General features: G+C 41.0%; 1 protein-coding gene across 1 annotated transcript in view; it reads right to left on the reverse strand.

Annotated features, from left to right (window-relative positions):
* CDH4 (cadherin 4) overlaps nt 1–16,412 on the reverse strand; it is a 458,999-nt gene that overhangs the window by 158,760 nt on the left and 283,827 nt on the right. Inside the window, 1 exon segment of the mRNA XM_026862164.1 lies at nt 2,510–2,686. Within this exon segment, the coding sequence (XP_026717965.1) occupies nt 2,510–2,686 (177 nt within the window).

Consider the following 16,412-nt stretch of genomic DNA (forward strand, 5'->3'; position numbering starts at 1 on the left):
GTAGGAGGCAACCCGAAAGATTTGCCTATGCATTTCAAATTAGTCTGACCTGTAAAAACGCAAACAGCAAGCGGTACTATGAAAATGTACTTCTGGTAAGGCTTTTTGGATTTTTAATATTTAGATTTTTCATTTAATATTTAGATTTTTCATATCATTCCTTCCTTTTCTGGAGGTAACCAGAACCAAAGATAGCATAATGGAGGGACTCGTTACTGTTAGTTGTACCTACAAAACGTAAGCTCAAGCAGGGCTCTCTGGACCACAAAAAGTTCAGTGTCCAGGAATTAGTGTTAGGTTTCAGTAGCAGAGAAAACCGCAACAGACTTCCTTCTGTACAAATGGGATCATGTGTACTTCTAACTCCAGTTTGTGAGCAGATGGACACAAAAATATTCAGTGCCCAGTGAGCAAAAGCATGGGAAATCGGATCAAAACCGTTACCTAGATCTAGGAGACAGCAGAATGCTCCAGGGCAATCTGAAGATTACGTGGATGGAAACAGTCAGGTAGTGCTGGTCTTTGAAGATGTTGATTTGCCCTATTCTGGATAATTAAAGAGCAAAGTCTAAGAAGGGAAGCTGTAACTCCCACTAGGAATCACCCAAGCTTCATGTTCAGGGGCCAGCAACCAGGCCAGATGCTGCAGATGAGCAGAGACGCAACCCAAGCCTGAAACATCAGGGGTCTCACGCTTAATCAAGTTGCACTCCTTGTACCATCTTCCCTGTCATTCCGATACTTTCTGTATGTCAGATGAAAGCAGCCCTTTGTAAGCCATTTCTTTCTTTCTTTCTCACACCACCTTTTCCCGTGTTTCCTTTAGCATCTGTATTTAAAAACCGCAATGGAACATATTGCTGAAGAGCTGGGAGCTCTGTGTTTCCATTAGCTAGGTTATCTTTCCAAGGTTACTGGTAGTTTAAGTGATGCATATCAATTCTTCTGTACCTATATAAAATGTATTATTTGTCACTTTCATTAATACTGGAGTTTTGCATTCTTGAGTCCTTCTGCTTCATCACCAGGCTGTGGGGAGGAAAAGTGCCACAGAGGTTTCAGTCTTTATAAATCAACAAATTTGCCGTGGTAAGCTGGTGCCAAGTTGTCCTCTCGCTGTGTAGTCAAAGCTCAAAAGAAATCAGCAGGGAGTGGGACAGGGTGTAAGTTCATTTTGCAAATCTTCTGCTCATTTTCACAGGAATTCAGAAACTAATCTAAATTATTAATCTGATTTGGGAAGATATTTTTGACATATCAGGTTATTCTCCTCTTCAGACATTCCTTTAACTTAGTAGGACAACACAGCCATGGGTCACACCATAGCCAGCACTGGCTCACCGCACAAAGACTATTTGTCTTCCTTCCCTGTTTTCCCAGAACAGATATAAAAACATTTGCCAGGTGCTACTTTTTTATTCCATGTCGTACTTCCCTAATTGCACAAAGAAATGACATCAACAATTCAGGTTTACCCAACACTTGGTGAATTGGAAACATGCACCTTCAGTCACTGCATGACTCACTGCAAAGTTCACCTGAACTTCTAAAGGACTCAGCAAGCTCCTTTCTTCCTCCCAGACAGGGGCTGCACAGAACAGCATCAGCTAATCAGTGTGAAACAGGTAATGGTTGACAACTCACTTGGATCCAGGCACTGTTTCAAGCTGACTAGGTGAACTTCCTGAGAAGGGATGCCAATGACACACTGCTGTTGCTCAAAATAAGTTCTGAAATTTTATAATTGTCACCATTTTCTTCCAAGGGAAGAGTTGAAAAAGTCTGCCAGGGAATTCTTTTTTTTTACAGCTAATCTTTCTACCGCTCCAAAAACTGAAACCAGCACTCGCAAGAGGAATAGCAACATGTATTTGTATTTTGCTAACACTTATCAACAGCAATAACATATCAACCAAATGTGTCTGTCAAAGGCCCCTTTCCCTTCTTTTTCTTTTCCTGTCATCCAATAATCATCACAGAAAACCACATGGGTAAACTTGATCTCGGAGATCATCCTGGTAAAGAAAGGAACTAGCAACACAGAGAGGATGAGGGATCCATCTGCAGCGGCGGCAGGCAGCCAACCTGCCCGAGCCCCATCACGCATCTGTACTCCGGCTCTGCGAAGGCAGGGAAGGAGGCAGCACCCCTTGTCGCTGGGTGTCACCCAGCCCAGCTTTACACCTGCAGCCTTTTTCTGGATGAGAGCGCGGGCAAAGTGCCATCTTGGCAGCGACGCCAGCATCTCTTGAGGGACTGGCTGGAAGGAGACGATTAGGCTGCCGTTCAGCTGGGCGAGGGAAAACTGGGGCAAGTCTCTTGGGAAAAGAAGCATTTGAGCAGTGTGTAAAAGGCAACTTTTCTTGCACGAGGGAGGAGGTGCAGAGAGCCTGTGCTTCGAGCCAGACTTCCCATGCCATGAGCTTGGACCACACCCACTACCTTCACTAGACCCACTGCAAGATTACCATTACGCATGATTATTTCTGTTTCTTTTTTTTTAACTTACCCGAACCAGCTGCTGTGGAAAGGGTCCTCTGGAGTTTTCTGGCACGTTGATGGGTGGGATGACCCAGTCTCGCTTCTGGCGCCGCAGGCCGTTGGCGCTCTGATGCTGGCGCCACGGGAGCAGAGTGTCGCTTTGCTGCGGCGCCGCCTCTCCGGCCGCGGTCTTCCGACCTTTCGGCTGTTTTGGAAACAAGGAAGCAAAACCAGTTAGCTTCTTCTTCGCTTCCTAGGACTTCTCCCAACCGCGGCGCTTCTCTGCGTGCAAATGGTCACATGTAACTGTGAAAATTATTGTTATTAACATGACATATTTCTGCATCACAAAGACACAATATGCTTTACTGGCAACTCTGCTGCCACTTCATTCTCACAAATATATGGAGCTGTCACTCTCAAATCAAGATGCCTCCCAGAATATATCGTCTTCATTACACCAGCTGCAGGGAGATTTAGCAGCACATTGGAGTAAAGAAGTTTCTGCAAATTTCTAATAAATGTAACCTACCAGAACACAAAAAAAGAGAGAATTCCTTTACAGCCAATGTCACGGCTCCAGTTTTATTGTACAGAGTCACCCTGCTCCTTGGCATCAGTAGGGCTACAGTAACCTGCAGTCTGGGGTTCTGCAGATGTATCCTGCCAAGCCAAACAAACCACAAGCAGGGGGAGAGCCACCTCCATGGCTACAAAGGTGAATTAGTTCAACTTCTTAGTGCTTCATGAGGAACGACCTTTTTATAAAACCTGGGTTTTGAACACAAATCCCAAATACACATCACCCCGCACAGCCTGGGAAGTGTAACACATCTCACTTAGCAAACAATTTTCGTTATTTGGGGCACCTTTGAATCCTTCTTTGTGATTTTTTTTTTTAAAAACTACTGATTCTGCCCATGGCATTCCTTGGTGCTGAATACATTAAAATGGTGTGGCATAAAAATGGAAATGGTGGGACCATGGTTTGGACTTGAAGAGTCTGGTTCATTATTAGAAAACTTCTGCTTTATAGCATGATGAATTAATGAAATGTAAATTTGGAGAGGCTCTTCAGTGAGTCCCAATACTTAAATACTCTGTGCCCTTCTCAGATTCCAGGCATTACTTCTGGAAAGACTACAGACAAGGTAACTAACAAAGACAAGCTTTTTTAACTGTGTGGTGACCTGCACTCCCACCAGAAAATGATTAAACTTTGATAAATCAGAAAGACTGCAAGACACATCCTCTTCATCTGAGGTAAGATCCATCGAGAATACTATCCTCTGAATTTTAAAATTTTCAGCTATTTTTCTCAAAAAAACTCCCACTCCAAAACCAATGCCCAAGAACGCTGTACAAAAAAATCATCAAAGTATTTTCTGAGGCCCCTGCAATTTTAAGCCACACTCACTTTTTGGTTTACTGCAAACGTACAAACTCAAACATCCTACAAACATGTGCAAAAAGCTATCTGTAGGCACTGATTTCAGTGAGAATCATTGCTGCAGGGTTTATAGTTTGATAAAAATCCATCTATTAGCACATTTTAGTTCGTCATCTGAAAGTGCAATGAAGCAAGCAGTCACCTCCAAACTATACAGTATAGGGAAACCAAACAGTATGTGGAACCGAGTGGTGGCTCCAAAGCTGTGTGGACCTTCTGGATGCTGAGAGTTGGGCAGAGCAGCAAGGAGGCCACCGTGGGTCCCATCTGTGTTACCTGTGGAGGACAGGCATCCACTGGCTGCAATGGTTGGAAGCAAAAATGCAGCTATTTTTACTGCAAATGAGCCAATTCCAGAGGTGAATTTTCACAGAGCAGACAAATACGGTCTTTTTCAGTCACACACAGCGCCACGTTTCTCCAGTCCTGTCTCACACTAACTCACACCACCAAGGTGACTGCTGGTTTGTGTTTGTCTGAACGCTGCTGCTGCGAGATCACTACACCACTGTTCAATATCTAGATGTTGTTCTAAAAATACTCACTTAAGTGTGTAATGAACAAAGAAACAGCATCATGATGCAGCAGTGGGAGACTTTCTCAGGCTAGTCGGGATATTGGTAGGTACTGTTGAGCTCATCCTTCCTATGGGATGCAATATATGACATCCAATAGAGTTTTCGTCTTGAGAGGGTTTGAGCACCAGAAAGGTATTTTTTTCTGTACACTGATGAAAACAATTTTATCTAAAGAGGGTACCCAGAAATGATTTTTTTTTTTTTTTTTTAAATTGGCTTGTGATTCCCTAATGGGGATCCTGTGAGAGCAGGTATTTGGATCAGTTTATATAATTGGCAAGTGAGCGTGGGGACAGATTATGAAAGGATGGTCAAATAATTTGTGCTCTGCTGAGTTTACACAGTGGAATGAGTCTGAACTAAAGACAGACTTGAGAATTAACATGAATCCCAAAGCTCCATGTATACTGAAATAATTAGTGTCAGCTCAGCAAGGCAGTACCAGCCTTTTTAGTCTTTATGAAATATTTGCTGGCAGGTGACTAGACAGTGACTAGCTTGCTTGTCACTCTTGATGATGTTTTCCTACATTAGAATAAATCATCAACATGACTCTGAATTTAGTATGTAGAATTTCAAAAGCGTCTTGCAACAACATTTTTTTTTCCCCAAACAACAGCTCTTTTTTATCTTCATTTGTTGACAATGCATTCTCATGACCTTAATTTCTCTGGTGTTGTTTAAATACGTTGTACATGTTTTCTGCTGTTTAAAAGCTGTGAGACAAATGCAGTAACAAAGTCTGGTGAGCACAAATGCCAGAACTATTCAGATCTCTGACTGAAACATCCAAGAACATCACTGGAATAACAGTAACGACTAACCGTGAGCCCCAGAAAATTCTCCTGTACTTTTGAGTTTGCAAGGATCTAAAGTTCAACACAAAAGCAGAATGTGACACCAAATTAAGTGATTATAAAATACAGCTTCCAACTCTGTTTTTGCTGAATAACAGTTTTCACTGAGATAACAACTGCTCCTTCTCTCATGGCCTTACTGGCCATATGCTTTCCAGAATCTCAGGCAGACATTTTCAAAAGATAAAATATTCCTCTACCTTTTGTAGTGTCATCAGAACACAATCTGTCCACAAGCCTTCTCACAATCTCACTGCTTTTGTGAGGTGCCATCACCCTCTTACATATGGCGAAAGGGTGACGGGCAGTTGCAGCACAAGAGATGCCAGTCCATGAAACACATGCCCAGTGGAAAATTAAATCCACTCTCCACTCTGAAAATTACACGGTGACATTTACAATTTGTTACAACAGGATCAAACACCAAACACAGAATATGTAAGCGTGGTCCTTGGCAATACACAGACAATTAAATGAGGATATAAAATAGTCAGATAATGCAGTAATTATGCCTGTCTAATACTTTAGGACATTGATAAGCTAGAGAAATACAGCTGAACCAAAACAGATTAAAACCTTCAAGTGCAAGGAGAAAAAGTGATTACAAAGTGTGGGATGAAGAAAAACAACAGGAGAAAAGACCATGCTGGGATGTAAATCTGTTATGAATTTGGATTCAGTACGATCTAATGCCTTAGTATTCATATTAGGGCAGAATGTTTCAGAGCTCGCTAATGAAGCGATGCAAAGCGTGCCGTGAGGCTCTATTATTTAAAGCCCGCATTCTGCAAACCTGGGATCAACACACAACTCTGAGTTGTCCAGTGGCTCTTCCAATGGGCTTGTAGCCCGTAACCGTAACGTATGTATGCCCAGTGCCAACATGGGCAAATCATAATGCAGCCACTGCACCTTCTGCTAATAAACCGCTTTTTTCTCTGTAAAGTACAGCTAAAATATTTCTTGTGAGCAGATGTAGGACAAGGGAAGAGCCTCTCAGAGACCATTCTCCCTGAGCTGGATCAGGGCGTCACACTGATGAGCTGAGGATTAACTGCAGTACAGTGTGGCAAAACCTACGCTATGTGTCCCCTTGTCACTCTTTTGGGGTTTTTTGGGCTATCAGTTAAAGCCAGTGGAAAACCTAGTGAAGTCAACTGGAAACCTTTCCCTGAGACGACAGGTCAAGCTCTCAGAAAGCACGAGGTTGAAGGAGATGCAGTCCATATCTAAGGACTGTGCAAAGATCTTTCTTCTCAAAGGCTGCTCACAGAGGGTGCAGGGCTTTCTTGAAGTCTATGTCAGTAACTTCAATGACATCTCCCAGGAGTAATTTCCAGTCCCTTTTCAGTCTAGCATTGCATTTAATGATGGTGAATACAACCTGCTACATCCAGAAGAGGACATGTAGCTAAACCCTGAGGGACTGTCAGACTTTAAAGCTAAACAGATTTAGGAAACCTCACTCCAAACTGGTGAGGTTGTATGATGCTCCAGCTAGCTCCATTTACACCATGGCGTTGAGAGCTCAGGGGGACTCCTTTTCTGCATTTAGCACTGGCAATAAAAGGTAAGTCAGAACAGTCATCTAGCTAGTCTATAAGCTCCTGCCAGTGTTAGTCCGTGGCTTGTCAGCCTTTCATTTGTTGAGACTCAGACTAAACTCAACTCCTACTCACAAAAGAGGATGAAAAATAATTCACTGACAGAACAGGACACGTGGGATCCCTGTAGCCCCTCAAGCCCTATCCTGCTCGTAAATAAAAGGCTGTGAGCCACTGACTTTTCACTAGTCCACAAATAAAACCAGTGAGTGTGAAGAAATACCAGCTTTCACCTTCCGCTACACTTAGCAGTAGCCAGTCTCGCCAGCTGGCACGTCTCCCTCCCAGCCAACCTGCCTTTGATATCCGTCAGCCTCTGGCTACAGAGACATCTGGAAGTTATTATCCAGCAGAGCGTATCACAAACCCATTTACATAATATAATATCATATTTTGTGTTCCTGCTTAGCTGAACATTTTGGATCACTCTAATGTTTGGGTAAATAAGCCACCATTCTCTGCATATAAATAACAGTGCGTCTTAGGGTATGTTTGTTGGAGATTATTAATTTTATAGGGCTCAACCCACAAAACGAAATGCTCTAGATTCAGCACTAAAATATATTATTCTTGCACTTGGAATGAAAAGTATCTACAATCAGAGGAGAGGTAGTAGGGCTTTTACTTCCCAAGTATCAAAATTATTTACGATTTAACCTCTGTTTTATTTATATGCCAGTCTCATTATTTCCACTGGATCTTTAACACTTCACACTAGATATTTTTCAGAAAAGAAATAATACTTGGCTCGCTTTGTTTCTAGTGTCACTCCTAGGGTTTAACTGAGACAACGTGTTTTTAATATATTTTTATCAATACAAGGGGATACAAAGCCACCTTTAGTCAATTGCTCAAACATATTTCCCATCATCTCCTATATCAATACGCATTTTGAAAACTGGTACAATTTTCTACCAAGGAAAAAAAAAATCTCTTAAAAAATATTTAATCTGAAGCATTTTTGCTTGTTTCCATGGTAGCTGCAGAAAGGACAGGAGAAAATTATATTTACCAAACAGAAAATAAGACAATGAAAATATGGCTTAGTTCTTTAACAAAGAGAACATGAGAGTGCTGCAAAATAAACATTTGCATGAATTCTGTTCTAAGGAGACAACATTTTGCTGACATCAGGGACAGCAGTGGAGGACGAATGAGCCCTTTTTTCCCAAAATGCACCATTTCCCCAGTTTTTGATCTTTTAGCAGAGAGAGATATTTCATTTTGTGTTTTCCTACAGTATAATGAAAGGGTTGCAGAACAAACAGCAAATTTATTTATTTTAGGGTAATTGATTCTTTTTTATTTAGGTCATTGCTGAATTCGCCAAAGTTGGAGACAGGAAAAAAAGAGTTTTAAGAAGATCAAACTTTTTATTCTAGACTTTCATTTATTACAAACATTCTATGTGAAGGTATTCTTTAGGAACTGCACAGGTAAGGAATCCATAATCTGTTTTCCTCCTTATCCACCTTCCAGAAATCTGTTATGACGACCTATATTAGCTCTATTTACTAATAGTTGTAAGCTGTGGTAAATTTAATCAAAGATAGCTTCACGTCACGTCCCATTACCATCACGGCACAAATTGCTATTCATGAATGATTTGTGTCAAAGGGCTCTGAAAAACTAGTGGTTTAGCAGCAAGATGTTCCAATGCGCACAGTTCTTCAGCAGGGGCATTAATGTGTTTGCAGAGAAGCCGCTAATTGACAATGAGACGTGATTTTGGCAGTAGACTTCCACTTTATCGATAATGAACAGTGTTCGGATACAGAAAAGAACCCCCTCTGCTCCTAAAACTATACTAATAATTTCTGGTATAAACAGGAATAGAGGGAACCAATCCTGACATGATACTTCAAGTGCCAAATCAAGCTGTTTGATCATCACGACTTACAAAAGCAAACAGTGGAATCTCAGCGTTTGTGACCTTTATCAAATCTGGCTACATACAGTCAGGAATGTTATGTTTGGTTAGGAACTCATTAAACAAAATTACCTCTCCATTTATAGAAACCATACAATTACAGTATAAAACATTTTAATTAAATCAGCTAGTTAAGTAAAAATTCATTACTTTTTTCTTTTTTTTATCAGTTAGCAGTGGGGCTGCATAGAACAGTTCACATTAGAGTCAATTAGTAAGAAAAATTGTCAGATTTGGCAAGTGCATGAGCTTCCAGAACACATCAGCTGACAGGGAAGAAAAAGTTTGACTAAAATCTAACAGAGTTACTGCCCCCAGAGGAGAAGGATGAGCCATGTAAAATGCACACACATGCATCAGCCATGCCAAACGCCCCTCTCTTCCAAGGAGTCTGTGTCAAAGCTGAGCAACCGCCTGTATGTGCCCTGTTCCTTGACAGCTGAAAAATGAGACATGCCTGCACATTTAAGGTTGTTAGGTATCTGGCTGGCTTTGCAGGCTTTGGCAAATTTTATCCGATATAACTAATAAAATGTGATCAGTGTGACTGAAGAATCAAAATGTTCCTTAGTGTTGCAGGGCTGCAAAGCAAGAAAAAAGCTGAAGAAGAATAACAAGTATTTTTAAATAAGGAGAACACAACACTGGCTTGTAAGTCAGGCAGGAGAAAATCCTTTCTTCACAAAAGATGCAGCAGGGCTATTAGCTGGCAACTGTAATTAAATGCTAAATTAAGTCTGGACTCCAGAGAAGAGAGACACCCACTAGCTCTGGGCATAACCCACAAGTTTGCCATAGAAGACCTTTATTTAAAAAAAAAAAATACATTTTATTTTCTTTGATCAGAAAACCTAAGGTGAGTGGCTCAGATTGAGCCAGTGGCTCACCTCGAGCCAGAAGATGGCTTTTCAGGTGGCTGCTCGCCGGGTGACCCCCGCTGGGACAGAAGATGTTGATTTCCTTGTACAATTTAATTAAAATTCAGAAATCACCTGAACTCACCCGCACCTTCTGTTTGCCTAAACATCTGGCAAATTATCACTGTTTTAAGTTGAAATCTGGTAAGTCACCAGAGCACTTCAATATGCTTTGCTTTTGTACTAGAAGAATAAGGACACCCACAGGCTCGTGCTCATTATCGATCAGACACGAAATGCAAAAGGAATCTCGAAGGTGAGGGAAGTTTCGGCTGGGGTGGAGAGGCAGAGCTGTGTTGGAACCCGTTCTGTGGTACCACAGCATAGTGATGATTAGAGGTATCTCCTGGACCGCGCATCGCTTTCAAGTTTTCAAATGATCTTCTTCCTCCTGCATTCTCTGGAAGAATCACATACCAAATCTATCTGCCTTTGGAGGAATCTTTTATGGTTCCCACAGGTTTCAAGCACCTGTGATACTCTTGTCATTGTCAGGCTCTGAATATTGCAAGAACCTTCACTGAACAGACGAAGATGACATCATCCACAAAGCACAGCTCTCGATGTACTTTTCTCTCTCATTTTAAGGCTTGAACATCTTATCCCAACATGAAAAGTTCTGATGAGGCTGTTTCCTTGTAAAGCTTCCCACATCAACTTGACCTTTTCACTTTCCCTTTGTACGATCTAATCTTGCAGTGCTTCTTAGGCAGGATTGTTTAAGAAACATCTAAATTACTGTTGTACTCTCCCTTCTAGTGTTTACAAAAAGACATTTCTACCTTCAAGTTAATGTCATTCTCATAATTGGAAGAAGCCATACACAATGGCTTCAGAACTACAAGTACTTCTCAAGAGCATGGCTATTTAATTACAGAATACTACATACTTGTTACCTGTTCAGATACCTACAGGACAGGAATAAAGGTGGAAGATCTCATACACTATACAGTAAAAACTGCTACTGCAGCTTGATATTCTCTCTGTTGTTCTGCACGTATCTTGTGGATAAAAACGTACGAAATATCTGGATTAGCAAGCTGAGTTCTTCCACCAAGATAAAACTTCTAACAAGTAACTTGACATACTGTTCCCAGCCACATTTCTTTTGCTTCTAGAACTCAGCCTACTACAATTGCTCTTCACCACAGAAAGAAGCAGGAGCAAACCTACCCCTTAACAAGCCAGCGAAAAATTTTAATCTCCTTTTATTTTTCTAAAGCCACGAGGTTCAAAAGACACATGAATTTAAATAATCATAATGAATTAAATGTAACAATATTCCTTCTCTTCCTAATGTTTGCAAGTAAAAAGATCACAAGATATTTAAGAGATCACAAGCACCACTGCTACTTTAGCACAAAGCAGAGTAATTCATTCTGGTACTTCTCCCCAGTGCTAGTGTGCGAGTTTGCCCTTTCAAGTTATCCTTTGGTTATTTCAAGAGGCTCTTGAGAAAAGGCCGTTCATCTTTTATTCCCCAATTCCGCAGCGCACTAAGCAAACGCTTAAATTTGAACATGCGAACACGTCCATCTTCTCTCCATTTGCATGATGAAATTTAGGCGTGTGTTTAAAAGCTTTGCTGGATGGGGACAGTTTGAAATCCCACTCCTGGCTGGGGGTGAGGACAGCCTGCCCAGCCCAGCCAGCCACACTGGACACTCTCACTGGGTGGGCTCTGCCCCCGGCTCTGCCCGGCACATGCGATGCAGCTGCACTACACAGCCCACGGCCAGCGAGCAAGGACCTGGCCTCCAGAGGCTGGGAGGAACCGAAGCCCTTCCTCACCCGGAGCTTGTAATTACCAAGCTGTCTCAGCGCGCAGGGCTAAAGAAAAGATAGCTGGACATCACAGCCCTAAAAAAAGGTTTATTCTAATGGATGGGCCTACCTGAAGCAAGTTTTGTCTTAACTTCACATTTAGGCGCAACTGTCAATGGATTAACACAGCAATGAAGGTTTTTTTAGGAAATTCAGTTCAAAATATTTTTTGGAAGCGGCAGTCAGACTTCAGCAGTTAACAACAAAGAATATGAAACCGGAGGTCAAAGGCTTTGATCTTGCAAGGGCAAGGCACACATCACAGGCAGGCAGTACGCAGCAGTCCAAGGGTTTTGTTTTATCAGAAAAAAACTTATTTCCGCGTAGGCAGTTCAATCCTCAGGACTTCTTTTTGTTTGAAGGAAGACAGATCTGGAGTGAATTTCACTTACGGATGATCTTTCTAGTACAGCTTTGAGCCTGACCCTTGGTAAGATGCTGACTACTTAAGAACTAAATGCAGCAAGTGCAGTGCTCGGAAACTTCCCATAGTGGGCTGATTTTCCAAGGCAATGAGCACCTGTATGTAATTTCTTAACTTGGCTTCAATGCCAGGCAATGTGATTCAACACACCCGAAAATCAGGCCAAGTAAGTTCACCTGTTTTCACAAACATCACTTTCATCTCATGTGACAATTAAATGCTGGATGTTCAAACTGACTTAACCATGAGGTCAGACAAGGTCACCTGATGCATCTTAATTAGACTTCCACAATTAACATGAACAGTCTCACTGATAACAATTACATGATATTCATTTCTTAGTCATCCACTTTCTCATCTTTTACCACTGGTCTGATTTGTTAAAACTCCACACAATGTCTCACAAGTTACCTAAAGAAAACAGAAATCTCTTTATCTACTATCACCAACTGAGATCAGTCAAGGCCTTGCTTCACTGATGAAGATACAGAAATAAAAATGATGCCAGCTGCCATTTTACTGAACTTAGATACTGCCTTGGATCCCCCACAGAGGTAGTCAAACAGCACAGCCCCAGTGTAATGACCTAATACTTAAAATGGGCATAAATATGGCCAGAAAAAGGCAGAATGATAAAAATAGTCTCATTTCTTCAGTCCCTCTCTAGGGATAACACAGTTTGATGGGGCAAACCCCATTACCCTGATGCTGTACATAATACCTCGTCTCAATCCAGGGGAGGGAAGGGATCGAATGCAGCAGCTCTTTTTCCTATTTCTTCCAGGAGTGATCACTTGAAAGTGTCAGGAAGACCAGGAGCACTGGAAGCACAACTCCCCCTTAAGCTGTCATTTTCTTCCATCAAGGGAAGGCTACATCTTCATCGCTTCCCGGCCTCACGCAGAGCATCCTGGCTACCACAATAACTGAGGTCATAAACAAGATCAGTGCTGAATAAGCCTTTCCTTGCCCAGAGACCTTTGTATTTGTGATCAGCAATAAAAGACTGTACTGGAATTTAAAATCTCAGCCAGGTAAAATGCCAGAGATGATTATTTAAAGGCTTTAAATAAAAAAACCTCTGGCTGTAAGAATCAGCTTTTCAGATTCATATTGTATGGCTGTGGACCTGGGTTATGAAAGAAGCCCAAAATAAGATGAGACATAATAAACCACAAGCTGGGCTTAAGTGAAGATTGATTTCTGACAGTAGTTCTCAATGTTTTAAACACTAGCTGCATACCCATATATTTGCAAGATTTTAATTGCACCATTCCCAGTGATTTAACATTGCAAAAATTTACATACTTTCCTGCTCAGAATTTGAGAAGCCAAGACAATGAGAAACTTAGGTTGACATAAACATGATTCAAAGAAAACAACACTTTTTTTTCTAAAATAAGTCTCTGGCAGCAGATGAGTGGCATCCTACATGTACTGAATATATCCTGTATCTCCAAGCTCTTTTGCTGTGAATTCCTTTTCTATGCTGTATTTCTGTAATCCTGATTTTAACTCATGAGGTGAGAACTACAGAAAAACAGACAAACAAATAGAGAAGAAAATTTGCCAGATATGCCTTAACATGCTTTGACACATACAAGCACTCAAAAATAAAGATCAATATGAAAGAGTGGGCCAGAACTTGAGGTGGGAGAAGCCAACACAGGGAGTGGAGGACGATGATTAGCAAGGAGTGATGAGGAGGAGCTTGGACTCTACGGACACAGAGGGCAGCGTGGGAAGTGAAGCACCAATGGCTATAGATCTATCCCTCTGCTTCGGAAGACTTGAGTTTCTCCAACAAAGAAACAGAGGACACTCTGAAGACCGAAGTCTTCAGCAATATCGCTGTTCACATACATAATCTTCATTTTTAGACTTTCAGTTGAATCAGTATCCAAAAGTTAGAACTAATAGCATGTGCTCTTAGAAAAGAAGATGTTGCATTGCTAATTCCTGATTAAGTAAAGCCTGGCTTTACTTTGTTTTCTTCTGCAGCATTATCCCTCTCAAGTTTCTTTTTTATAAATGCTGCAAGCTACAAGGACTTTATAAAATTTCATAAAAAACTTTTTTTCTTTTTGCTCTCTTTCTTTCTCTTCTTTCCAAATTATACCCACAGGTCCGACTGATACTTCCAATTGCAACAACAGGTAGCCTGACAAGAACAGTACAAGAAACTTTATCTTAAGTATTTATTGTTATGCTAGAATATCACTCAGTTTCCTCTGGGGTAATTCAGCACTCCTGTGGGAAATATGTGACCTCATTTGCATTTTCTAATTGAATTGCTATCAGGTTTCCTGCAAGACTGAACAAAAAAAGTTCCTAGAGTTACTAACATCACTTGTATTAACCAGAAAAAAGTTTACGTTCAAGTGTTTGAAGGGGAGGAGGGGGAAAATGTATGCTTCATGTATCATAAAATACATTTAAAAAATATTTACCTTCTTTGCTCTCATTTCATCCTACTGGCATTAAACTTTACGGTAGCAGAATTCTTTCATGACGTTGGTTACCAGTGAAAATCTTGCAGATTTGCCCACGTTATTTGCCATCTAAAGCAATCAGCACATTTATAAGGCAGACACTATGAAGGAAGGGAAACTCCTGCTGTATTGGGTCACTCACCATTAAAATGTCAACTTACACTGAGAGGAAGGGCACAGCTCTGGGATCTCAGGTGCAGGTACGGACACCAAAACCTCTGATTTTGCAGTGAAAGCACACTAGGGAATGGCTATCCCGAGAGGAGCCATCCTGAACTAATCTGCCACTCTGAAAGCAAGCTGGCCACCACCAGAGCTCTCCCAGCCCATCACACAGATTTCCAGTCTTATATATTGGGATAATAAAGGATCACAAATTCAAAGGACCATGTATGGAGGGGTTTATCCTCCGTGCCCTCCTGGGAAGTAGACCATTACCTCCATTTTGCAGGCAGGCTATAGGAGACTGGGTTTGCTCCCCCCCAGAGCGCACCAGAAATTTGCAGTAGAGCAGGGACCTTAATTCTGTGCCCCCGCAACCTCAGGCAGTATCCCAACAACGCTGACTGCTCCTGTAACATGTATTTTGTATTAACCTCCATAATAAGCCAAATGTCTAATAATGGCCATCCTAGGAGGGCTAATCATGTTTTCATGAAGCTTTAATCCATGGATAATTGTGAACTACAATCTGATTTATCCTTTCAGAGGTGATTCAGAGGGGCAACAAGTTTCCCCTCACACAGTGGGGCTGCCCCAGTCGCGGAGAAGCCTACAGAAACACAGAGGATGGGTGAGCAAGGCAGAAGGACTTGTTTGTGCTGTGGGTGCCAGCAAACAGATCTCAGTAGGTGCGGTAAGGCAAATTTTATGCCAATTATTTTTAATGTCTGGGAACTGTTCAGCATTTTCACAAAATCAGTCACAAATTTACAAAGTAAAATGGAAATGGATGTATATGCCAGAATAGAGAGTTGGTCTCTCTCCCTTTCTCACATCACCTCCTCCTTTCTCTCTCATATTTACTGTCTCCATATCCTGAATATACCACAACAGTCTGAAATGTCTTTAAAATAATTATGTAGCTCTGCTTGAATCATATTCTACTATATAAAACTAAATGTGAAATCTGTTTCTAGTAAAAGCATGAAATGTAGTATATTAAGGTCATGGCCTAAAACACATTGAACTGGATATTGTTAGGTTTTGGTGTTTTTTTAGCATAAACACTATTATTTTTTAAAATAATCTCATAATCATATTTATTTCTTTAGTGAACAAAGGAGTATTTTGCTTGCATAAAGCACAAGCATTTAAATAAAACACAAGTCGGATGCCTGCTATAGGGACCCACAATAAAACTGCTTATGACCTTGTCATTAGTCTTGTTTTCCATATTTTTTCCAGCCTCAAACTACACTCTAATAAGGCTTTTAGAAAGGAGGGATATGAATTTTAAAAAGCTTAGCTCTCTCTGTTGTGAACCAGAGTTCAGCTTACATTAACATTAGATGAATTTCCAACCAAATATTTTACTAAAACAGAAATGTGTGCTTATTCAGTTTTCTTTCTGCTACACTGAGAAGAAATTTAAAGCAGTATATAAGACATCTTACTTTGTTCCTTCAATATTTAATTACTTTTAGAAGGAAGCAGTATTTCTTTGGTTAGAAAATGGCAAATACAGTTGACATAACATACAGGGCTTAATTATATCTTGCACAAGCCAGAGCCTTACTGAAGAGCAGCAGAAATGTATTTATATGACTCTAAGCCATGCAAAACCTCAGGGGTCAGCCCACTGGGCAACTGCTAGATTTAAGTCTCTCCAAGTCTTTTCCTTCTTGTCTTGTGT

The sequence above is a fragment of the Athene cunicularia genome (genome assembly GCF_003259725.1).
Source record: "Athene cunicularia isolate RWA chromosome 20 unlocalized genomic scaffold, athCun1 chr20_part1, whole genome shotgun sequence".
Taxonomy (NCBI): Eukaryota; Metazoa; Chordata; class Aves; order Strigiformes; family Strigidae; genus Athene; species Athene cunicularia.